At 43.8% G+C, this 25186-nt stretch overlaps 1 protein-coding gene across 1 annotated transcript; it reads right to left on the bottom strand.

The window, feature by feature from the left end:
• Positions 1 to 19050: 19050 nt before the first annotated feature.
• Positions 19051 to 22438, bottom strand: BCL2L10 (BCL2 like 10). The gene is made up of 2 exons (XM_066344015.1): positions 22007 to 22438; positions 19051 to 19436 (listed from the first exon to the last, which is right to left on the bottom strand). Exons 1-2 carry the CDS (start codon positions 22436 to 22438, stop codon positions 19317 to 19319), a joined length of 552 nt encoding a protein of 183 aa, XP_066200112.1. The 3' UTR covers positions 19051 to 19316.
• Between the last annotated feature and the right edge of the window lie 2748 nt (positions 22439 to 25186).

Here is a 25186-nt window from a genome sequence, read left to right as displayed (position 1 = left end):
GAGACAGAGCGAGAGTCAGAGAGAGGGACAGACAGACAGGAACGCAGAGAGATAAGCATCAATCATCAGTTTTTCGTTGTGGCACCTAGTTGTTCATTGATTGCTTTTTCATATTTGCCTTGACCAGGGGGCCACAGCAGACCGAGTAGCCCCTTGCTTGAGCCAGAGACCTTGGGTCCAATCTGGTGAGCTTTGCTCAAACCAGATGAGCCTGTGCTCCAGCTGGCGACCTCGGGGTCTCGAACCTGGGTCTTCTACATCCCAGTCTGATGCTCTATCCACTGTGCCACTGCCTGGTCAGGCAATAGTAGGAGATTTTAATATCCCACTGACATCTGTTGATAGATCCTCCAGATAGAAAATTAACAAACAACAGCCTTAAATGATACACTCGATCAACTGGATTTAATTGATATCTTCAGAACATTTCACCCCAAAGCAGCAGAATATACATTCTTTTCAAGTGCTCATAGAATATTTTCTAGGATAGACCATACATTAGGACACAAAACAAGTCTCAATAAATTTAAGAAGATCAAAATTATATCAAGCATCTTCTCTGATCACAATGGCATGAAACTAGAAGTCAACTACAATAGAAAAACTGAAAAACATTCAAACACTTGGAGGCTAAATAGCATGTTATTAAATAATGAATAGATTAATAATGAGATCAAGGAATAAAAAATTTTCTTGAAACAAATGAAAATGAATATACAACAGCCCAAAATCAATGGGACATAGCAAAAGCAGTCCTGAGAAAGATGTTCATAGCATCATAGGCATACCTTAAGAAGCAAGAAAAAGCCTGACTAGGCAGTGGCACAGAGGGCAGAGCATCAGATTGGGACTTGGAGGACCCAAGTTCAAAACCCTGAGGTCACTGGCTTAAGTGCAGGCTCAGCTGGTTTGAGTGTGGGCTCACCAGCTTGAGCACAGGGCTGCTGGCTTGAGTGTGGGATCATAGACATGACAACAGGGTCACTGGCTTGAGTCTAAGGTTGCTGGCTTGAGCAAGGATTCACTTGCTCTGCTGTAGCCCCCCAGTCAATGCACATGAGGAAACAATCAATGAACAACTAAGGTGCCACAAAGCAGAATTGATGCTTCTCATCTCTCTTCATTCCTGTCTGTCTGTCCCTGTCTGACTCTGTCTCTGTCACACACATGCACACAAAGAAAAAAAAGCAAGAAAAATCTCAAACAACCTAACCCTGCACCTAAAAGAACTGGAAAAAGAACAACAAATAAAGCCCAGAGGAAGTAGAAGGAAAGAAATATAAAGATCAGAGCAGAAATAAATGACACAGAGCTAAAAAACAACACAAAAGATCAATGAAACCAAGAGCTGGTTCTTTGAAAAGGTAAACAAGATTGATGAACTTTTAACCAGACTCATCAAGAAAAAAAGAGAGAGGACCCAAATAAATAAAACTAGAAATGAAAGTAGAGAAGTAACAACTGACACCACAGAAATCAAAGGATTGTAAGAAAATACTATGAAGATGTATATACCAAAAAATTGGACAATCTCAGCAAAATGGATAAATTCCTAGAAACATACAATCTTCCAAAACTCAATATGGAAGAATCAGAAGACCTAAACAGATCAGTTACAACAAATGAATTTTAAACAGTTATCAAAAAACTCCCAGCAAGAGAGAAAAGATGACACTGGAGTAGGAGGATGTACCAACTTCCACCTCCCAGAACCAAAGTGGATTACAAACTAATTTTAAGAACTATCATCTGGAAAAACCAAGTTTGGATTAAACTAAGAGGACTCTTCAACCAAGGAGCACTGAAGAAGCCACACCGAGACTGGTAGGAAAAGCGGAAATGCGGAGAGGGCTGCCCAGCTCCCCAGAGCAAATGGCAGCCGGGAGAGACCCACGTGGTGGGAAGTTGAGTTTAGCATAGAGGGGAGGTCCTGAGTCCCAGGAACAAAGCCCCAGCCTGCATCCCCAGAGCCCAGAAGAGGCTTAAGGACAGTATTTAGCTGGAAACAAGTCAGGATACTGTTTGTGAGAAAGAGTCTGATTTCTCAGACCCAGGATTCTTCTTAAAGGGACTGCGCAGAACACCTCTCTCACAACCACTCACCTGGGGCTCCAGGGAACGGGGAGAGAGGAGAATACCAGAGGAGCAGGAAGAGAGTGTAATCTAGGAGGCACAGGGAGAAACATTTTGGGAGACAGCCACCCTAACCCCTGGGTTGAGTCACTCCCCAAATCTGAAGTGAATATTTTCCCCGGAAACAGCAATACCAGCAAAGGGAAGCAGGACACCAGCCAAACAAGCTCTCCCACAGTACTCAGAGCAAAGTTGCTTAGAAGGAGGGAGCTTTCAGGGCTACAGTAGTGAGTGTTAGGGTCTGAGCTGCAGCGCCACCACCCATATGGCTGAGGGCTTGCCTGAGGGCGGGCGGCGGTGGGACGCAAAGGGGCGGTTCTGTTGGCAGGGGTGGAAGTCTGCTGGCCACCATTGGGCTCACGTGTGAGCTCAGTCTTGCCCGGCTGGGGAGGAGTAGGCGTGTAAAAGCGGTCAAGCCCAGCTGCCGGCAGCCCGTAATCCAGCCCACAGGAGAAGGGTGGGAACCCCGGAAGGGGTGGAGACCAGCCCCTGAGCAAGGGCGCAGGAGCACAGCCTTGCCCTGCCTGTGGAACCGAGGCTTGTGGCCTGACTTGGGAGCCAGCTCCTCCCATGAGGGTGGAGCCAAAAGCCCAGAACAGGCGGAGTTCTGCTACTGAGCTGAGCATGGGCATGCAGTCCTGTCTGGCCAGTACAGCCAAGGCTAGCAGACGTTCCATGAGTGGGCTCCTTCTGCAAGGGCGGAGCAAAAGCCCAGAAACAGGTGGAGACCCACAGCTGAGCAAAGGTGCTTGCCAGTGCCCTCAGACCGAGCATAATGCCACCCACGGGGGCGGGGCAAAGGCCAAGGCCACCAAGGTTTGTGCACCCAAGCACGTGAGCACAGCCACTCCCGTGAAGGAGAGGTGAAACCACAGTAACAGCCCCAGTGGGCAGGCACCGGCAACACACAAACCCAAAAGCCCTAGGCAGCAACAGAAGAGGGGGTGGTGGGCCTACAGACAGACCATACCTAGGGGACAGAGGCCATACCCAGTGGACTCCAGGGGCCAAAACCTTCCTTTACACAGAGAAAATGCGGAGGCAGAGAAATGCAACACAAATGAACCAAGAGAAATCCCCAGAAAAGGACCTAAATGAATCAGATATAACCAAATTACCAGATGCAGAGTTTAAAATAACGATTGTTAGGATGCTCAAAGATATTAGAACAATAGATGGTCATTACGAAAACTTAAATAAAGAGATAGCAAATATAAAAAAGGACATTGAAATAATAAAAAAGAATCAGTCAGAAATGACAAATACAATATCTGAAATAAAGAACACAATGGAAGGAATTAAAAGCAGGATAGATGAAGTAGAGAATTGAATCAGTGAGTTAGAGGACACGATAAATAAAGGCATGGAAGCAGAGCAGAAAAAAGAAAAGAGGCTCAAAAAGTCTGAGGAAACTCTTAGAGAGCTCTGTGACAATATGAAGAGAAATAACATCTGCATCATAGGGGTTCCTGAAGAAGAAAAGAAAGAACAAGGGATAGAGACTTTGTTCAAGCATATCATAGCTGAAAACTTCCCTCAATTAAGGCAGGAAAACATCTCACATGTTCGGGAAGCACAGAGAACTCCATTAAGGAGAAACCCAAAGAAATAAACACCAAGACACATCATAATTAAAATACCAAAGCTAAGTGATAAAGAGAAAATATTAAAAGCTGCTAGAGAAAAAAAGACTATCACCTACAAAGGAGCCCCCATAAGGATGACTTCTGACTTCTCAACAGGAACACTTGAGGCCAGAAGGGAATGGCAAGAAATATTCAAAGTAATGCAGAACAAGAGCCTACAACCAAGATTACTTTATCCAGCAAGGCTATCATTTAAAATTGAAGGAGAAATAAAAAGCTTTACAGACAAAAAAATCTCAAGGAATTCACTACAACCAAACCAAGGCTGCAAGAAATGCTAAGGGACCTGTTGTAAACAGATCAAAGGAGAAAAAGAATATAGCAAAAGAAGAATACAGTTTTAAAGTTTTTTTTTAATTTTTATTTATTCATTTTAGAAGAGAGAGAGAGAGAGAGAGAGAGAGAGAGAGAGAGAGAAAGGGAGGAGGAGCAGGAAGCATCAATTCCCATATGTGCCTTGACCAGGCAGGCTCAGGGTTTTGAACCGGCGACCTCAGCATTCCAGGTCGACGCTTTATCCATTGCGCCACCACAGGTCAGGTGACAGAAGAATACAGTTTTAAAGAATAAAATGGCAATAAACAATTACATATCAATAATAACCTTAAATGTAAATGGATTAAATGATCCGATCAAAAGACATAGGGTAGCTGTGTGGATAAGAAAACAGGACCCATACATATGCTGTCTACAAGAGACACACCTTAAATCAAAAGATGCACATAGACTGAAGATAAAGGGATGGAAAAAAAATATTTCATGCAAATGGAAATGAAAAAAAACCTGGGGTAGCAATATTTATATCAGACAAAATGCACTTTAAAACAAAGACTATAGTTAGAGATAAAGAAGGTCACTACATAACGATAAAGGGAGCAATCCAAAAGGAAGATATAACCATTATAAATATCTACGCACCTAATATAGGAGCACCTAAATAAATAAAGCAGACTTTGATGAATTTAAAGGGCAAGATCAACAGCAATACTATAATAGTAGGGGATTTCAATACCCCATTAACATCATTAGATAGATCCTCAAGAAAGAAAATTAACAAAAAAACAGCAGACTTAAAGGACATATTAGATCAACTCAATGTAATAGATATCTTCAGAACCTTTCACCCTAAAACAGCAGAATATACATTCTTTTCAAGCACTCATGGTACATTCTCTAGAATAGACCACATGTTGGGGCACAAAAGCGGTCTCAAAAAATTTAAAAAGATTGAAATCATATGGAGCACTTTCTCTGATCACAATGGCATTAAACTAGAAATCAACCACAACAGAAAAACTGAAAAATACTCAAACACTTGGAAACTAAATAGCATGTTATTAAATAATGAATGGGTAAACAATGAGATCAAAGAAGAAATTTAAAAATTCTTGGCCCTGGCCGGTTGGCTCAGCGGTAGAGCGTCAGCCTGGCGTGCGGGGGACCCGGGTTCGATTCCCGGCCAGGGCACATAGGAGAGGCGCCCATTTGCTTCTCCACCCCCTCCCCCTCCTTCCTCTCTGTCTCTCTCTTCCCCTCCCGCAGCCAAGGCTCCATTGGAGCAGAGATGGCCCGGGCGCTGGGGATGGCTCCTTGGCCTCTGCCCCAGGCGCTAGAGTGGCTCTGGTCGCGGCGGAGTGATGCCCCAGAGGGGCAGAGCATCGCCCCCTGGTGGGCAGAGCGTCGCCCCTGGTGGGCGTGCCGGGTGGATCCCGGTCGGGCGCATGCGGGAGTCTGTCTGACGGTCTCTCCCCGTTTCCAGCTTCAGAAAAATACAAAAAAAAAAAATTCCTAAAAACAAACGATAATGAGCATACATCAACTCAAAATTTATGGGACACAGCAAAAGCAGTCCTGAGAGGGAAGTTTATAGCATTACAGGCATACCTCAAGAAGCTAGAAAAAGCTCAAATAAACAACTTGACCCTCATCTAAAAGAACTAGAAAAAGAACAGCAAGTAAAGCCCAGAGCTAGTAGAAGGAAGGAAATAATAAATATCACAGCAGAAATAAATTACATAGAAGCTAAAGAAACAATACAGAGGATCAATGAAACTAGGAGCTGGTTCTTTGAAAAGGTAAATAATATCAATGAACCTTTAACCAGACTCACCAAGAAAAAAAGAGAGAGGACTCAAATAAATAAAATTAGAAATGAGAGTGGAGAAATAACAACTGACACAACAGAAATACAAAATATTGTAAGAAAATACTATGAAGAACTGCACGCCAAAAAACTAGACAACTTAGATGAAATGGACAAATTCCTTGAAACATATAATCTTCCAAAAATTAATCTGGAAGAATCAGAAAACCTAAATAGACCAATTACAACAAATGAGATTGAAACAGTTATAAAAAAACTCCCAAAAAAGAAAAGTCCTGGGCCTGATGGCTTCACAAGTGAATTCTACCAAATATTCAAAGAAGAACTAACTCCTATCCTTCTCAAGCTATTTCAAAAAATTCAAGAGGAAGGAAGACTTCCAAGCTCTTTTTATGAGGTGAGCATAATTCTGATTCCAAAACCAGGCAAAGACAACACAAAAAAAGAAAATTATAGGCCAATATCCCTGATGAATTTATTGATAGATGCAAAAATCCTCAACAAAATATTAGCAAACTGGATCCAGCAATATATGAAAAAAATCATACACCATGATCAAGTGGGATTTATTTTTGGGAGGCAAGGCTGGTACAATATTTGCAAATCAATCAATGTGATTAATCACATAAACAAAAGGAAGGAGAAAAACCACATGATAATTTCAATAGATGCAGAAAAAGCATTTGATAAAGTCCAGCACCCATTCATGATCAAAACTCTCAGCAAAGTGGGAATACAGGGAACATACCTCAACATGATGAAGGCCATCTATGACAAACCCACAGCCAACATCATACTCAATGGGCAAAAATTAAAAGCAATCCCCTTAAGATCAGGAACAAGGCAGGGGTGCCCCCTTTCACCACTCTTATTCAACATATTTCTGGAAGTCCTCGCCACAGCAATCAGACAAGAAAAAGAAATAAAAGGCATCCAAATTGGAAAAGAAGAAGTAAAACTATCATTATTTGCAGATGATATGATATTATATATAGAAAACCCTAAAGTCACAGTAAAAAAACCTACTAGATCTGATAAATGAATTCAGCAAGGTGGCAGGATATAAAATCAATACTAAGAAATCAGAGGCATTTTTATACACTAACAATGAACTGTCAGAAAGAGAAATTAAGGAATCAATCCCCTTTACCATTGCAACCAAAAAAATAAAGTACCTAGGAATAAATTTTTTTTTTTTTGTATTTTTCTGAAGCTGGAAACGGGGAGAGACAGTCAGACAGACTCCCGCATGCACCCGACCGGGACCCACACGGCTCGCCCACCAGGGGTGACGCTCTGCTCACCAGGGGGCGATGCTCTGCCCCTCTGGGGCATCTCTCCGCCGCGACCAGAGCCACTCTAGCGCCTGGGGCAGAGGCCAAGGAGCCATCCCCAGCACCCAGGCCATCTCTGCTCCAATGGAGCCTTGGCTGTGGGAGGGGAAGAGAGAGACAGAGAGGAAGGAGGGGGGGGGGTGTAGAGAAGCAAATGGGCGCTTCTCCTATGTGCCCTGGCCGGGAATCGAACCCGGGTCTCCTGCACGCCAGGCCGACGCTTCACCGCTGAGCCAACCGGCCAGGGTCCCTAGGAATAAATTTAACCAGGGAGATTAAAGACTTGTACTCGGAAAATTATAAAACATTGATAAGGCCCTGGCTGGTTGGCTCAGTGGTGGAGCATCGGCCTGGTGTGCGGAAGTCCTGGGTTCGATTCCCGGCCAGGGCACACAGGAGAAGCACCCATCTGCTTCTCCACCCCTCCCCCTCTCCTTCCTCTCTGTCTCTCTCTTCCCCTCCCCCAGCCGAGGCTCCATTGGAGCAGGGATGGCCCGGGCACTGGGGATGGCTCCTTGGCCTCTGCCCCAGGCGCTAGAGTGGCTCTGGTTGCAACAGAGCGACGCCCCGGAGGGGCAGAGCGTCGTCCCCTGGTGAGCAGAGCATCGCCCCCTGGTGGACGTGCCATGTGGATCCCGGTCGGGCGCATGCAGGAGTCTGTCTGACTGTCTCTCCTGGTTTCTGGCTTCAAAAAAATACAAAAAACAAAACAAAAAAAAAACATTGATAAAAGAAATCAGGGAAGATACAAACAAGTGGAGGCATATTCCGTGCTCATGGTTAGGAAGAATAAACATCATTAAAATGTCTATATTACCCAAAGCAATTTATAAATTCAGTGCAATACCAATTAAAATACCAATGACTTACTTCAAAGATATAGAACGCATATTCCAAAAATTTATATGGAACCAAAAGAGAACACAAATAGCCTCAGCAATCTTGAAAAGGAGGAATAAAGCTGGAGGTATCACACTTCCGGATATCAAGTTATATTATAAGGCCATTGTGCTCAAAACAGCCTGGTACTGGCATAACAACAGGCATATATATCAATGGAACAGAACTGAGAACCCAGAAATAAACCCACACTTGTATGGACAACTGATATTTGACAAAGGAGGTAAGAGCTTACATTGGAGTAAAGACAGCCTCTTCAACAAATGATGTTGGGAAAATTGGACAGCTACCTGCAAAAAAATGAAACTAGACCACCAACTTACATCATTCACAAAAATAAACTCAAAATGGATAAAAAGACTTAAATGTAAGCTGTAAAACCATAAGCATTTTAGAAGAAAACATAGGCAGTAATCTCTCTGACATCTCTCGCAGCAATATATTTGCTGATTTGTCTCCACAGGCAAGTGAAATAAAAGACAGGATAAACAAATGGGACTTTATCAAACTAAAAATCTTCTGCACAGCTAAAGACAATAAGAACAGAATAAAAAGACAAACTACACAATGGGAGAATATATTTGACAATGCATCTGATAAGGGGTTAATAACCAAAATTTATAAAGAACTTGTAAAACTTAATACCAGGAAGACAAACAATCCAATCCAAAAATGGGCAAAAGAACTGAATAGACACTTCTCCAAAGAGGACACACAGATGGTCAATAGGCATATGAAAAAATGCTCAACATCACTAATTATTAGAGAAATGCAAATTAAAACCACAATGAGATATCACCTCACACCAGTCAGAATGGCGCTCATCAATAAAACAACACAGAATAAGTGCTGGCGAGGATGTGGAGAAAAGGGAACCCTCCTGCACTGCTGGTGGGAATGCAGACTGGTACAGCCACTGTGGAAAACAGTATGGAGATTCCTCAAGAAATTAAAAATCAAACTGCCTTTTGACCCAGCTATACCACTGTTAGGAATATACCCCAAGAACACCATAGCACTGATTGAAAAGAAGAAATGCACCCCCATGTTTATGGCAGCATTGTTCACAGTAGCGAAGATCTGGAAACAGCCCAAGTGTCCATCAGAGGATGAGTGGATTAAAAAGCTTTTGTACATATATACTATGGAATACTACTCAGTCATAAGAAATAATGACATCGGATCATTTACAACAACGTGGATGGACCTTGATAACATTATACTGAGCGAAATAAGTAAATCAGAAAAAACTAAGAACTATATGATTCCATACATAGGTGGGGCATAAAAATGAGACTCAGAGACATGGGCAACAGTGTTGGGTTACAAGGTGGGGGGGAGGAGAGGGAGAGGGTTGGGGGAGGGGAGGGGCACAAAGAAAACCAGTTAGAAGGTGACGGAAGACAATTTTATCAATGTCACCCCATCAAAATTAATCAAAAAAAAAAAAAAAGAAGAATGTGTCTCACAGCTAATTCAGGCAGTTAGAAGAATAGTATAAGGATGCTAATTCTGCTTCTCAGGCCACATCCTGCAAAAGGGGCCCCAAGAAAATTGGTGATTTGGCTCCTCTGATTTTGCCAATTGGATTTAAAAAAAATAGGCCAGGAACGCCCTGAAATGGAACTAACAATACATGAGCATAAATTTAAAGGACTTTTAGATACTGGAGCTGATGTATCTGTTATTGCTAAGCTACATTGGCCTCCTTCCTGGCCCACTCATGCAGCAGCCACAGAATTACAAGGTATAGGACAGAGTAAATCCCCTCAACAAAGTTCTAGTTTTCTACATTGGTAAGATTAAGAAGGTCACTCTGGATTTTTTAAGCCTTATGTGCTCCCTGGATGGCCAGTTAATTTGTGGGGTAGAGATGTTTTGAAAAATATGGGAGTGTTGCTTGTCAGTCCTAATGGTTTAGTCAGTACTCAGATGATTAATCGGGGATTTTTGCCCACCAAGAGACTCAGGAAAGAACAGTGAGGAATTCTCACCCCCATAGAAATGACACCCAATACCAGAAGGTGTGGATTAGGATATCAAAAATTAGCATAGGGGCCTCGGTAGCTCCTGCTACCTCAATAATGCATTGTGCAGACCCAATTACTTGGAAATCAGATAATCCTGTGTGGGTAGACCAATGGCCCCTTTCTCAGGAGAAACTTAGGGCAGCTGCTCAATTGGTACAAGAGCGGCTACAGCTTGGGCACATTGAACCATCTAATAGCCCATGGAATACACTTCCATATTTTGATCTTGTTGCCTCCTGGATTATCAAGGGGCATAGGCGACCCTTACAGTTTATAGGTTTTGAGCCTCAAAATTATTGTTGTTCCTTTTTTCAAAGGATCAACAACAATGGCTCTGGGAAACTTCCACTAAATGGCAAATCGCTCTTGCAAATCAATGGACAACTTTATATTGAAACCGTCAACTTAAAATCAGCTCAAAGTCTAGAATTATATGCCATTATCATGGCTTTTCAGCATTTTCCATATTCCCCCTTTAATCTATATACAGACAGCAAATATTTACTTATGGTGTTTCCACTATAAAGACTGCTGTCTTAGGGACAAATGCAGATGAACTATTTCAACAGTTCCTCCTTCTTCAAAGATTTGTGTGTCAACATAGAGCTCCATGTTTTATAGGACATACCCAAGCTCACTCCATGCTCCCTGGAGCTTTAGCACAAGCGAATGCTTTTTTTTTTTTTTTTTTTTTTTTTTTTTTTTTGTATTTTTCTGAAGTGCACTGTTCTATTATTGGATTTCCTAAACTGGTTAAACTGACAATGCTCCTGCATATGAAGCAAAAACATTTACTGTATTTTGTCATTCTTACAATCTTTAAAGTCAAGGTATTATTAAAGTGTATCCAGCAAATATTTTAAGGTCAATTTAAAAAAATTTAAAAGGGGGAGTCATATCCTGGAACTCCTATGGGTCTACCATATCATGCTTTTTACTTAAAAATTTTTTTAAATTTCTTTTGAATGCTGATGAACAGGAGACGCCAAATCTTTTTCTCCTGCAAACTACTACCTTCTTTATTTGATCCAGCTAATAACACTGTTTTGTCCTTTTCCAAATAGCTCCAGATTTATGGAAAAGATTTATATAGGCAGATGGGGATCCTCAAACCCCTCAGCGAGATCTTCTGAGCATGGCTTTTAAGATACCAAGAGGCAGAAAAAGCCCAATAGAGATCAGGAGAACTACCAGCTTTTAGGATACACCCTTAAAGGCTCCAATGCCCTAAAGGGGTCTCATAGGATGCCATCTGGGTCCTGCTTCAATAGTGGAAAGGAAGGTCATTGAGCTAAAGCCTGCCAGACTTACATGCCTCTGCTGTGAGGAAACAGGGACACTGGAAGGTAGGCTTCTCTCTCGCTCCTCTAAGGGAGGGTTCAGTCTCTTCCAGCCCTGCTCCAGCCACCTATGACCTAACCTTGCCCAGAATGCTGGGGTTTGCCACTGAAGGCTGAAGGTGCCTAGGGCCGTCGGCCCCATCTATGACACTGTGGACGAGCCTAGGGTATTTCTTCCAAGAAGCAGGTAAACTGATCTCATTTGCACAAGGGCCACTTAACTATGTCTTGCCTGAATAGTCAGGTTTTTTATTCTTCCCTCGAAGATCTCTTGTGGGTGTTGATAGTCCTATTTTCTGCTGCTTTGTTTAATATATAGTGTTTCCTTTATTCCTCCTACCTCAATGCCCCACTCATATTTCAGGCTGGGACCTACTCCTAATTTAGAGCTCTCTTTCCCCCTTTTGCCAACTCCTATTATGAATCTACCTTTGCCACCCAGCTTAGTGTATCCCAAGGTTCTCTTTACCATGCCACAGTCGCAGAGCTCCAGGGAAAAGCACCCTGGTCTCATTTCTCCAGGCAGAGGAGAACAGAGGCTCCATCTTCACACATGCTGCAGATGGCTTTTCCAGTCTACCTGAATCATTACCAACTAGAAGTGATCATTGGGACTTGGACATGAGCTGCAAAGTATAGAATTGTGACAACAATTCCAGTGCCATGCGGACTTTTCCTGGATGTGGTCTTTTCCTGGACTCCTGCTCCTTGTGACAGCTCATAACAGACTGAACTGGGGTTGGGTTGCATTTTTCAGGGATTTGGCATGGTGTTGGGGCCAACTTGGACTTGGTGAACATGTTAAGGACACTACTCTTTTATGGATTCTTGCTGTATTAGCCAAGAGTTTGCTTAAAGGCTTTAATCACTGTAAAAAAAAAATAGAAGACTGGATAAAGAAGATGTGGCACATATACACCATGGTATACTATTCAGCCATGAGAGGTGATGACATCGGATAACTTACAACAAAATGGTGGGATCTTGATAACATTATACGGAGTGAAATAAGTAAATCAGAAAAAAGCAGGAACTGCAGGATTTCATACATTGGTGGGATATGAGGATGAGACTAAGAGACATGGACAGGAGTGTGGTGGTTGCGGGGGGCGGGGGGAGGGAAGGAAGGAGAGGGTGAGAGGGTGGGGGAGGGGCACAAAGAGGGCTAGATAGAAGGTGATGGAGGACAATCTGACTTTGGGTGATGGGTATGCAGCAGAATTGATTGACAAGATAACCTGGACATGTTTTCTTTGAATATATGTACCCTGATTTATTGATGTCACCCCATTAAAATAAAATTTTATTTATAAAAAAAAAAAACTCCCAGCAAACCAAAGTCTTGGACTGGATGTCTTCACAGGCAAATTTTACCAAATATTCAAAGAAGAACTAACACCTATCCTTCTCAAGCTAGTTCAAAAAATTCAAGAGGAGGGAAGACTTCCCAGCTCCTTTTATGAGGCAAGAATTATCCTCACTCCAAAACCAGGTAAACACACCACAAAGAAAGAAAACTATAGGCCAATATCCCTGATGAACATAGATGCTAAAATTCTCAACAAAATATTAGCAAACCAGATCATCCAGCAATACATTAAAAAAGTCATACATCATGATCAAGTAGGATTTATTCTGGGGAGGCAAGGATGGTACAATATTTGCAAATCAATCAATGTGATTCATCACAAAGGATAAAAATCACATGATTATATCAATAGATGCAGAAAAAGCATTTGATAAATACCAGCACCCATTTATGATCAAAGCTCTCAGCAAAGTGGGAATACAGGGAACATACTTCAACATGATAAAGGCCATCTGTGACAAACCGACAGCGAACATCACACTGAGCAGGCAAAAATTAAAAGCAATACCCTTAAGATCAGGAATAAGGCAGGGGTGGCCCCTTTCACCACTCTTAATCAACATAGTCCTAGAAGTCCTAGCCACAGCAATCAGACAAGAAGAAGAAATAAAAGGCATTCAAGTTGGAAAAGAAGAAGTAAAACTATCTTTATTTGCAGATGATATGGCATTGTATATAGAAAACCCTACAGTCGCAGTCAAAAAAATACTGGACCTGATAAATGAATTCAGCAAGGTGGCAGGATATAAAATTAATATTCAGAAATCAGTGGCATTTTTATACACCAATAATAACCTGTCTGAAAGAAAAATTAAGGAAACAATCCTCTTCACTATTGCAACAACAACAAAAAATAAAGTACTTAGGAGTAAATTTAACCAAGGAGGTAAAAGACTTATACTTTGAAAATTGTAAGATATTGAAAAAAGAAATCAAGGAAGATACAAACAAGTGGAAGCATATACCGTGTTCATGGATAGGAAGAATTAACATCATTAAAATGTCTATATTACCTGACTAAGCAGTGGCGCAGTGGATGGAGCGTCAGACTGGCATGCGGACGACCCAGGTTCGAGACCCCCGAGGTCACCAGCTTGAGCGCGGGCTCATCTGTCTTAAGCAAAAAGCTCACCAGCTTGGACCCAAGGTCGCTGGCTCGAGCAAGGGATTGCTTGGTCTGCTGAAGACCCGCGGTCAAGGCATATATGAGAAAGTAATCAATGACCAGCTAGGATGTCGCAACAAAAACTAATGATTGATGCTTCTCATCTCTCTCCGTTCCTGTCTCTCTGTCCCTATCTATCCCTCTCTCTGACTCTCTCTGTCCCTGTAAAAAAAAAAGTCTATATTACCCAAAGCAATCTATAAATTCAATGCAATTCCTATTAAAATACCAATGGCATACTTCAAACATATAGAACAAATATTCCAAAAATTTATATTGAACCAAAAAAGAACCCAAATAGCCTCAGCAATCTTGAAAATGAAGATTAAAGTGGGAGGTATCACACTTTCTGATATCAAGTTATACTACAAGGCCATTGTACTCAAAACAGCTTGGTACTGGCATAAGAACAGGCATATAGATCAATGGAACAGAACAGAGAACCCATAAATAAACCCATGCCTTTATTGTCAATTGATATTTGACACAGGAGATAAGAGCATACAGTGGAGTAAAGACAATCTCTTTAATAAATGATGTTGGGAAAATTGGACAGGTACATGCATAAATATGAAACTAGACCATCAACTTACACCATTCACAAAAATAAACTCAAAATGGATAAAAGACTTAAATGTAAGTCACAAAATCATAAACACCTTGGAAGAAAACAGGCAGTAAACTCTCTGATATCTCTTGTAGCAATATTTTTGCTGATTTATCTCCACAGGAAGTGAAATAGAGGACAGGATGAACAAATGGGACTATATGGAACTAAAAAGCTTTGCACAGCAAAAGACACCATTAACAAAATAAAAAGACAAACCACACAATGGGAGAACATATTCACCAATACATCTGATAAGGGGTTAATAACCAAAATTTATAAAGAACATCTAAAAGTCAACACCAGGAAGCTAAACAATCCAATAAAAATATGGGCAAAAGAAATGAATAGACACTTCTCCAAAGAGGACATACAGATGGCCAATAGGCAGATAAAAAAATGCTCAACATCATTAATCATCAGAGAAATGCAAATTAAAACCACAATGAGATATCACCTTACACCTGTCAGAATGGTGCTCATTAACAAAACAACACATAACAAGTGCTGGTGAGGGTGTGGAGAAAAGGGAACCCTCCTGCACTGCTGGTGGGAATGCAGACTGGTGCAGCCACTGTGGAAAACAGTATGGCGTTTCCTCAAAAACTTAAAAATGAAACTGCCTTTTGACCCAGCCATTCCACTTTTAGGAATGTATTCTAAGAATACCAAATCACTGATTCAAAAGGAGAAATGCCCCCACCCCCATGTTTATGGCAGCATTGTTCACAATAGCAAAGATCTGGAAACAGCCCAAGTGTCTATCAGTGGACGAGTGGATTAAAAAGCTGTGGTACATATGGGGTGGGGGGTAAAGGGGGGGTCATGGGGGACAAGGGGGTGAGTGTGAGGGAGTTATATTGAGTGGGACACTTGAATCCATGTTAGCACAATAAACTTAAAAAAAAGCTGTGGTACATATACACAACGGAATACAACATGGCCGTGAAAAAGAAGGAAATCTTACTTTTTGCGGCAACATGGATGGACCTGGAGATTATTATGCTAAGTGAAATAAGCCAGGCAGAGAAAGACAAATATCATATGATCTCACTTATATGTGGAATCTAATGAACAAAGTGAACTGAGGAAAGGAACAGAGACAGAGGTGGGGTCACAGGGAGCAGAGGGACAGCTGTCAGAGGGAAGGGGGATGAGGAGATGAGATCAGAGAAGGTGAAGGGATTAGTGAGATTATATATACATAACACATAGATACAGATAACAGGACAGCAAATCCCAGAGAAGTGGGGAGGGAGTTAGTGGGAAGGGACAAAGGGGGTGTAACGGGGGACACAGGGGTGGGGGGTGAAGATGTTATATCGAGCGGGACACTTGAATCCATATTAACACAGTAAATTAAAAAAACTGATGAACGAAAAAAAAACCTACAACAAGTGCAAAAACAAGCACAAAAAAGTGAGAAATGCAAGTAAAAATATCTACAATCACTGTATAAGATGCATCCAGTTTCTAGACCCCAAAATATTCAAAAAAGGGACCGTCTTATACATGGGGTAATACGGCACAACTCAACACCAAAAAATCAAACAATTCCATTAAAAAAAATGGGCAAGGGTCCTGAATAGATACTTCTCCCATGAGATATACATGGCCAACAGACATATGAAAAAATGCTCAATATCACTAATCAGTATCACTAATCAGAGAATGCCAATTAAAGTCACAATGAGATATCACTTCACACCTGTCAGAATGGCTATTATCAGTAAATTCACAAACAACAAGTGCTGGCAACGGTGTGGAAGAAGAGAAGCTTCATGCATTGGTGGTGGGAACTCAGACTGGCGCAGCCACTATGGAAAACAATATGGAGGATCCTTAAAAAATTAAAAATGAAACTGCTTTATTACCCATCAATTCCACATCTGGGTATATATCCCAAGAACCCCAAATTCGAAAGAATATATGCACCCCCATGTTCACTGCAGCATTATTTACAATAGCAAGAGAAGCAACCCAGGTGCCCATCAACATACAACTGGATAAAGAAGATGTAATGCATGGATATATAATGGAATATTAGTCATAAAAAGGGATGACATTTCAGCATTTGTGACAGCATGTATGGACCTAGAGCGCATTATGCTAAGTGCAGTAAGTCAGATAGAGAAAGACAGATACCGTATAATTTCACTTATATGTGGAATCAAAAGAACAAAACAAACAAAACTGAAACAGATTCACAGACACAGAGAGGACAGTTGACAGAGGGGAGGGGTACGGGGGGGGGGACTGGGTGGAAAAGGTGAAGGGGTTGAAAAGTACAAATAGGCAGTCACAAACTAGTCACGGGGATGAAAGTACAGCAGAGGGAATGCAGTCAATGGTATTGTAATAACTGTGTCTGGTGCCAGCTGGGTGCTGAAAGTATCAGGGGAACACTCTATAAAGAATATGATTGTTGCCCTGGCCAGTTGGCTCAGCGGTAGAGCGTCAGCCTGGCGTGCGGGGGACCCGGGTTAGATTCCCGGCCAGGGCACATAGGAGAAGCGCCCATTTGCTTCTCCACCCCCCCACCTCCTTCCTGTCTGTCTCTCTCTTCCCCTCCCGCAGCCAAGGCTCCATTGGAGCAAAGATGGCCCGGGCGCTGGGGATGGCTCCTTGGCCTCTGCCCCAGGCGCTAGAGTGGCTCTGGTCGCTGGTCGCGGCAGAGCGACGCCCCGGAGGGCCAGAGCATCGCCCCCTGGTGGGCAGAGCGTCGCCCCTGGTGGGCGTGCTGGGTGGATCCCGGTCGGGCACATGTGGGAGTCTGTCTGACTGTCTCTCTCCGTTTCCAGCTTCAGAAAAATACAAAAAAAAAAAAAAAAAAAAAAAAAAAAAAAAAAAGAATATGATTGTCTAACCACTAGGCTGTACGCCTGAAACCAGTACAAAATATTAAATGTAAACTGTAATTTTTTTTAAAAAGGAAAAAATAAACAATAGAAAAATTCATAGACACAGAGAACTGATGGTTGTTAAATGAGAAGGATTTGGCAGGATGGGTGAAAAAAGTGAAGGAATTAAGAAGTACAAACTGCCAATTATAAAAACAGTGACCAGGATGTAGAGTGCAGCATAGAAAATAGAGTTGATAATACTGTAATAACTGTGGATAGTGCCAGATGAGTACTAGACTTACTGGGGTGAATACTTCTTAAGTTATGTAAGTGTCTAATCACTATGTTGTGCACCTGAAACTAATATACTACTGTATGTCAACTGTAATTGAAAAATAAAGAATTGCACATGTTGTATTTAAAGAGACAATAAGAGAGGAATATGTCAACAGTTCAAGTTACTCCTAGAATAAAGGCTTATTGAATTCCAAGAAAAACCAAGTTTTAAAAAAAAACAGATACATAAATGTATTAAAACTTTGAAGACATTTAACAATACATTGAAGTCAGAAATATAAAATCTGGCCCTGGCTGGTTGGCTCAGTGGTAGAGCATCAGCCCGGTGTGTAGAAATCCCGGGTTCAATTCCCAGCCAGGGCACACAGGTGAAGCGCCCATCTGCTTCTCCACCCTTCCCCCTCTCCTTTCTTTCTGTCTCTCTCTTCCCCTCCCACAGCCAGGGCTCCACTGGACAAAATTGGCCCAGGCACTGAGGATGGCTCCATGGCCTCTGCCTCAGGCACTAGAATAGCTCCGGTTGCAATGGAGCAAAGCCCCAGATGGGCAGAGCATCGCCCCCTAGTGGGCATGCTGGGTGGATCTCAGTCAGGCACATGCAGGAGTCTGTCTCTGTCTCACACTTCTCACTTTAGAAAAATACAAAAAAAAAAGATAATATAAAATCTTTTCGGTTTTTTTTCTTTCTTTTTCCAAGTGAGGGGATGGGAGATAGAGAGACAGACTCCTGCATGCACTCTGACTGGGATACACCCAACAACCCTCATCTGGGGTAAATGCTCTGCCCACCTGGAGCCATGCTTGCAACCGAGCTATTTTTAGTCCCTGAGGCGGAAGCTTCACAGAGCCATCCTCAGTGCCCTCAACTGATGTGCTCGAACCAACTGAGCCATGGCTGCAGGAGAGGAAGAGGAAGAGAGAGACAGAGAGAAGGATGAGTGGGAAGGGTGTGTGCCCTGGCTGGGAATCAAACCCAGGGCTTCCACATGCTGGATCGATGCTCTACCACTGAGCCAACCGGCCAGGGCCAGAAATATAAAATCTCAGTATTTACTCTAGAAACCCAAAAAGACCCAGTAATTCAATTTCAAAGGCTTTAAAAGAGTTCCTTCTAAGAGGTATTAATATGAAATTCTTTGTTAGACTGTTACTTGGAGCACTTTTGATATCACTTTACCATTTCACCCTTGACCCAGTGCCTTGATAAATTAGTCAGCAGTAGCACATGAAATTATGGACAGATGAGAGTATCATTCATATTTATCTAAATGTAGCAAAAAGAACCAAGTTTTCCATTTAATGAAATGCAGTTCCTCTTATAATTGTTTGGAGCAATAAGCCTTTAGATTCCCATTTCCCCAAGTCAGAGTAAAGCCACTGAAGTTCCTTTGTCCTAACACCTTTGAGTGTTCATCGGGACTCCTAAGAATGCAGGTAACAATGTCTCAGAAGGTGCTTGACTCTGTTCTGTTCTTTCACATGTCAAATTCACTTGGCTGATCACAGTTCACAGTTAGGCAGGTAGAAATGGGTTAAAAAATTTGGAACTCACGATAATTTTGTCCAAAAATAGGTTAAGATTGTTGCTGTAAAGCATGACAGAAGAATCTGGGCCAGCAGTCTGCTCCAAGATTTCAGTGCAGGATTGAAGACGTGACAAAAGCCATCCTATAAGGGGTAGGGAGAAGAAAAGAATTAAGTTATCTTGTAATGCTCAAAGCCTGAACTCAATAAAATACACTGGAGGTTCCAGATGAAACAGTAAAAAGTGAAATACTCATCAATAGGCAACCTGCAAATAGGAGCTTTTGATGAGTTAGGATTTGCAAGCAGTCCTTTGTGGGGCGTAGAAAATGACATAGGGGACACTTCAGTTTGTCATTTATAGCAGGAATAATACTGTACTCCTTTGACTCACTTCTTTCAAAGCCTAAGAGGAAGGGAGACTACTATGGGCCTGCCTCATTTTATTGTGCTTTGCTTTATTGCACTTCACAGGTGTTGTGTCTTTTTGTTGATGTTGTTGTTGTTTTTAAACACAAGTTGAAGGCAAGACCCTCCACCACAGAAAGATTATGTTCATTTTATTATTGTTCCCTAGAACAGAATCTACACGATTTCCGAGTTAGTTCCGAGTTAGGCTTGTATGTCACGTGTTTTTTGTTGGTTTTTTTTTGTTTTGTTTTGTTTTGTTTTGTTTTTTTGGTGAGAGGAGGGGAGATAGTGAGGCACACTCCTGGATGTGCCCAGACCGGGATCCACCTGGCAACCCCCATCTGGGGCTGATGTTTGAACCAACCAAGCTATTTTTAGCACCCTAGGCTGGTACACTCCAATGGAGCTATCCTTAACCCTGGGGCCACGCTGGGACCAATGGAGCCACTGCTGTAGGAGAGGAAGAGGGAGAGAAGGGGGATAGTGAAAGGTGGGAAACAAATGGTCGCTTCTCTTGTGTGCCCTGACTGGGAATGGAACCCGGGACATTCACACGCCAGGCTGATGCTCTATTCACTGAACCACCAGCCAGGAACTCATGTTCTTTTTTTTTTTTTTTTTACAGAGACTGAGAGAGAGTCAGAGAGAGGAATAGACAGGGACAGACAGGAACGGAGAGATGAGAAGCATCAATCATTAGTTTTTCGTTGCGCATTGCGACGCCTTAGTTGTTCATTGATTGCTTTCTCATATGTGCCTTGACCGTGGGCCTTCAGCAGACTGAGTAACTCCTTGCTCGAGCCAGCGACCTTGGGTCCAAGCTGGTGAGCCTTCTGTTCAAACCAGATGAGCCTGCACTCAAGCTGGCGACCTCGGGGTCTTGAACCTGGGTCCTCGGCATCCCAGTCCGACGCTCTATCCACTGTGCCACCGCCTGGTCAGGCCTCATGTTTTCTTAAGCAAAGGAGAGATGCCACTTGGGAAACTGTCAGATCACTAGGTTGAAAGTTATCACCTGAGACACTACAGCAAGCAGCTGCATTCAGAAAAATGGAGAGGGAGGAAATTGAAGTACAGACTTTAGCATTTTAACTACATCTGGGCATGTCTTATTTATTTAATTGGAGAATTTTGGCTTTGTTAAAAGGCTATTCTGTTGCTACTGTTGATTAGCTAAAAAAAATGAAAACAATGCAATCCTCTCCTCCTGCACCCCTCCCCATCCATTTCCTCTTTAAGTACAGAGGGCTCAGATGAGTTCCTTAGAGTTCACAGGCCTGGATGGTTGAGGACTAACACATTCACCACAAAGAATGCAGGAGTTAATGCTTAACACCTCTCAAACTGTTCATGCAAGGTCAAGGTTCTGCTTTAGATACTACCTGTCCTCCACAAATGGAACCCAATTCATCACCACAGGTCTAATGGGAAACTGCTAACAGGAGGCTAGATTTCCCAGTATCTTCCCTAGTCCCTTGATTTTTTTTTTTTTTTTTAATGGCTGGTGTTAATCGTTTGGCTGTTGTACTCTATAATCTGGGTCACTTCAGTTGTTAATTCAACTCCAGGAAGGAAGAGAGGAAAGTAATAGAGATCTAGTTCTGAACCCAAGAGGCAAGCTACCCTCATACTGGAGGGTGGCAGGGCTTTACTTGACACTAAGCTGGGTTTAGGAGCCAAGGGCCTGCTCCAGAGACCAAATGAGTTCAGCCGAAAGCAAGGGAGCATGGATATCTTCCAACTGATGGCTGGGTGGAGTGGATTAGAAGTTAAGGAACCCTGAGTCAGCACCACCACTGAGTGCCGGTGCACACTCTCCAACACCGGTGGCCTCGGCTCTTCCTGAGAGGTATGAGAGCGGGAGAAATGAATGGCTTTTCATTCCAACGTTTTAGGCTGGTGTTCTCCAGCCTGCAGAGCTGTGGGGTCAACGAGCATGAGTCACTCCAAAGGTGCGCTTAATAGGTGGAGAAGAAAGAATTCACCTGGCTTGGACCACCCCACTGCTGACTTTACACCTTGGGGATCTCACCACAAGCAAAGCATCCAGACCTAATGTGGCGCATCCTAAAACCTGGAGGGTAGGCAGAGGCAACGCTCAAGACCCGCAAACCCAAGTAGTGCGCAGCTGCTTCTGAATGGGTTAACAAGAAAGCTATCTAGAAGGGGTGCCAGCCTGACTCCACCAAGAAAGGAGGGGACGGGAATTCACAACGAACGGCCCCCAGGGGATGGCGCTGGGTCCCTCTGGTGCCAGCCGCGTGGGCGCGTTCCCCGCTGTCCGGCCGGTCCGCCCCGCTTACCCAGCCGCCCTGCGCCTCCAGCCAGGCGCGGTGATTCCCCGTGAGCCAATCACACAGCAAGGCCACCAGCCTCCGGCAGTCCCGGTCAACTTGGGCGTCCCGTTCCTTCAGTGCCCGCGTGTGGCCCGGCGGCGGTCTCTCTAGCAGGGTTCCCGCGAAAGCCACGAGCGCCACCACGTGGCCCCAGCTGGGGACTCTGTCTTGAAGCATCTCCCGCGCCACCTGTGCCACCAAGGCGATGCGGTTTCCCCGATATCCGCGGAAGCGGGACCAGACGGGCTGGTAAAGCTGCTGTGCCTGGGCGGCCAAGAAGCGCAGCACGGCGGCCTCGGGCGAGGACGGCAGCCGCGCGGCGGCGCCGGGCCTCCGGGCACAGTACTCCAGGTAGTCGGTCAGCAGCCGCGCGGTGCGCGACCTCAGCTCGTCCGCCATAGCCCGCCGTTCGCCGGTCAGCCGCCGGCTTTCTAGGCCCCGCTGCGTCTCCGCCTGGCTACCCGGCCCTGCCCCGCCCGGCCCGGACATTGGCTTTTTCTACTACACAAGGGGAGGCTTTAATGGGAATCCCACCCGCACCTGTGCGGGTCCTGAAACACGAAGCTCATTGGTGTGCACGTATTCAAGCAATAGTCAAGGGTAGAGTGAGACTCTTCTTGGGTTGTTAGGCCTAAGAACCTGGCGGGGAAAGCCTGGGAAGTTGCGCTAGACTTTTTACCTTCCCTTAAGGAGAGGTTGACAAGGGCTACTCACAGTCTCCACTGGCGGCTCACCTGTGAGGATGATCAGCACCTCTCAACTGGGCCGAAGCATCCAAGTGTGTGTGAGAGGTACCTCTCTTTGGGTCTGGCATATGTGGCAGGATAATTCTCTGTGGGCTACTAGAATGCCAAAGTTTGGCTGCATTCATTTATTCACTCATTTATTTAGAGCCCTTGGAAGTGCTCTTAGCACTGGAGATATAATGGAGAATAAGACACGTGGTCCCTGCTTTCAAGGACCATACCGTCTAGTGATGGTACAAAGAAACAGGCCATCACTGTAAGTTTAGTTATTGCTCTAGAAGCTGGAGGTCTATTTCACTCTAGGACCTAGGACCTAATTGGACACAGGTGATACAGAATTGGTACCAGCAGTGAAATTTCTGGCGGTCCAGTGGTGTGGAGCACGTTAAAATATCCTATCCAGGGAAAAGATGAGTTGCTGCATCTTGTATGACCTACAAGAAAAAAGGGGCACAATGCTTGATAGGTCATTTTGGATTTCGGAGGCAGAAATCCCATCTACAGGCTGGCGGATTGGGGAGCAGAACAAGAGAAGGTTCTGCAGGACATTCAGGCAGCAGTACAAACTGCTCTGCCACTTGGGTCTGCTGAGCCAGCTCATCCAGCGTTACTTGAGTGTCAAATAGGTTGCTGTGTGGAACCTCTGGCAAACACCAACAGAATTATAGTGCTGACCTCTGGGATTTAGAAGCAAATCCATGTCTTCTGCAGATAAGTATTCTCCTTTGGAAAAGCAGGTTCTGGCTTGCCACTGGGCCTTGGTAGAGGCTAAATGCCTAACCAAGGGACATCAGGTGACTACGCATCTTGAGTTGCTATCACGATATGGATCCTGTCTGATGTACCTAGTCATAAGGTGGGGCATGCACAGCAGCAAGTGGAAATGGTAGATAGGAGACTGAACGCAGGTCCATTAGGTACAAGTAAGTTGCCTGAGCAGGTTGCCTTGCCTCCTCCCTCACTCCATACCTGCGGCCTCCAGGGGGTTGCGTCTAGCCAGGTGACTGAGGGGAAGAAAACTCAAGGCTGGATTACAGATGGGTCTATGGTACCACATGAAAGTGGACAGCTGTAGCATTACAGCCCCCTCGAGGGTGACTGTGAACACAGTAGTGAAGGAAAATCCTCCCAGAGGGCTGTCAAGCCAGATGTTATTGTCCACTGTGTCTGGGGCTAGAGATGGCCAGAGTCCAGATCTACATTGATTTATGGGCAGTTGCTGATGGTTGGCAGGATGGTCAGGGCCTTGAAAGAAACAAGATTGGAAGACTGGTGACAAGGAAATCTTAGGAAGAGGTAGGTCTCTGGACCTCTGAACGGGCACAGACTGAAGTATTTGTGTCCCATGCAAGTGCCACCAAAGGGAAGCCACTGCAGAGGAGACTTAATAATCAGGTAGACAAAATTCTGTGCTCTGTGGTACCAGAGAGCTTCTTCACCTGGTCACCATACCGCCTGTTTATGGGCTGTGAGCGACGAGGCCAAGGCAGCTGGGAGACAGGGTATGGCATCCTCAGAATTCTCCCCACGAAGGCTGAGCTGGCAACGCTACTGAGGGCCTAGCTGCCAGCTCCAGTGATTCCTTCACAGGCAAATGAATTCTGTCAGACGGGAATATAAGTCATTGTACACCAAATTCCCATTTGAACTGGTTTAGACATCTACACGTTCTCTCATTGAATTAAATAAACATTTTGACAGATATTCATGTTTTATTTGCAACAGAGTCATGATTTTACCTTTTTAAACATTATATTTTCGCAGCAAGCACAGTTTTTTTCTTAGATGTGGAGTATCCTGGGGGTGACAAATCTTCTGGCCCGTCCATTGATAACTCTGAATAATTGTCAGTTGAATTAAACAACAAATGAATAGCCTGACCAGGCGGTGGCGCAGTGGATATAGAGCATTGGACTGGGTTGCAGAGGACCCAGGTTCGAAACCCCGAGGTCGCCAGCTTGAGCATGGGATCTTATACATGACCCCATGGTCGCTGGCTTGAGCCCAAGGTCATTCGCTCTGCTGTAGCCCCCGATCAAGGCACATATGAGAAAGCAATCAATGTGAACAGCTAAGGAGCCGCAACGAAGAACTGATGTTTCTCATCTCTCTCCCTTCCTGCCTGTCTGCCCCTATCTCTCCCTCTCTCTGTCTCTGTGACACACATAAATGAATAAATAACCGCCACACCAAATTTCTGACGCACATGATGCAAGGAAGCAGCTTGCAGACAGACTTGATTAAAATCCTGCTCTGCCACTTAGAAGCTGTGCAACAATGAGCAACTTTCTCAACTCTCCTAGCCTCCATTTCCTCAATAAAGGGAGGTGAAAAACACTGCATCTTAAGATTATATGAGTTGGTGTATGCAAAGGGCTTATCACAGCGCCTGGAATATACA

The sequence above is a fragment of the Saccopteryx leptura genome, chromosome 6 (genome assembly GCF_036850995.1).
Source record: "Saccopteryx leptura isolate mSacLep1 chromosome 6, mSacLep1_pri_phased_curated, whole genome shotgun sequence".
Classification (NCBI taxonomy): Eukaryota; Metazoa; Chordata; class Mammalia; order Chiroptera; family Emballonuridae; genus Saccopteryx; species Saccopteryx leptura.
This window is presented reverse-complemented; position numbering and strand designations above follow the sequence as displayed.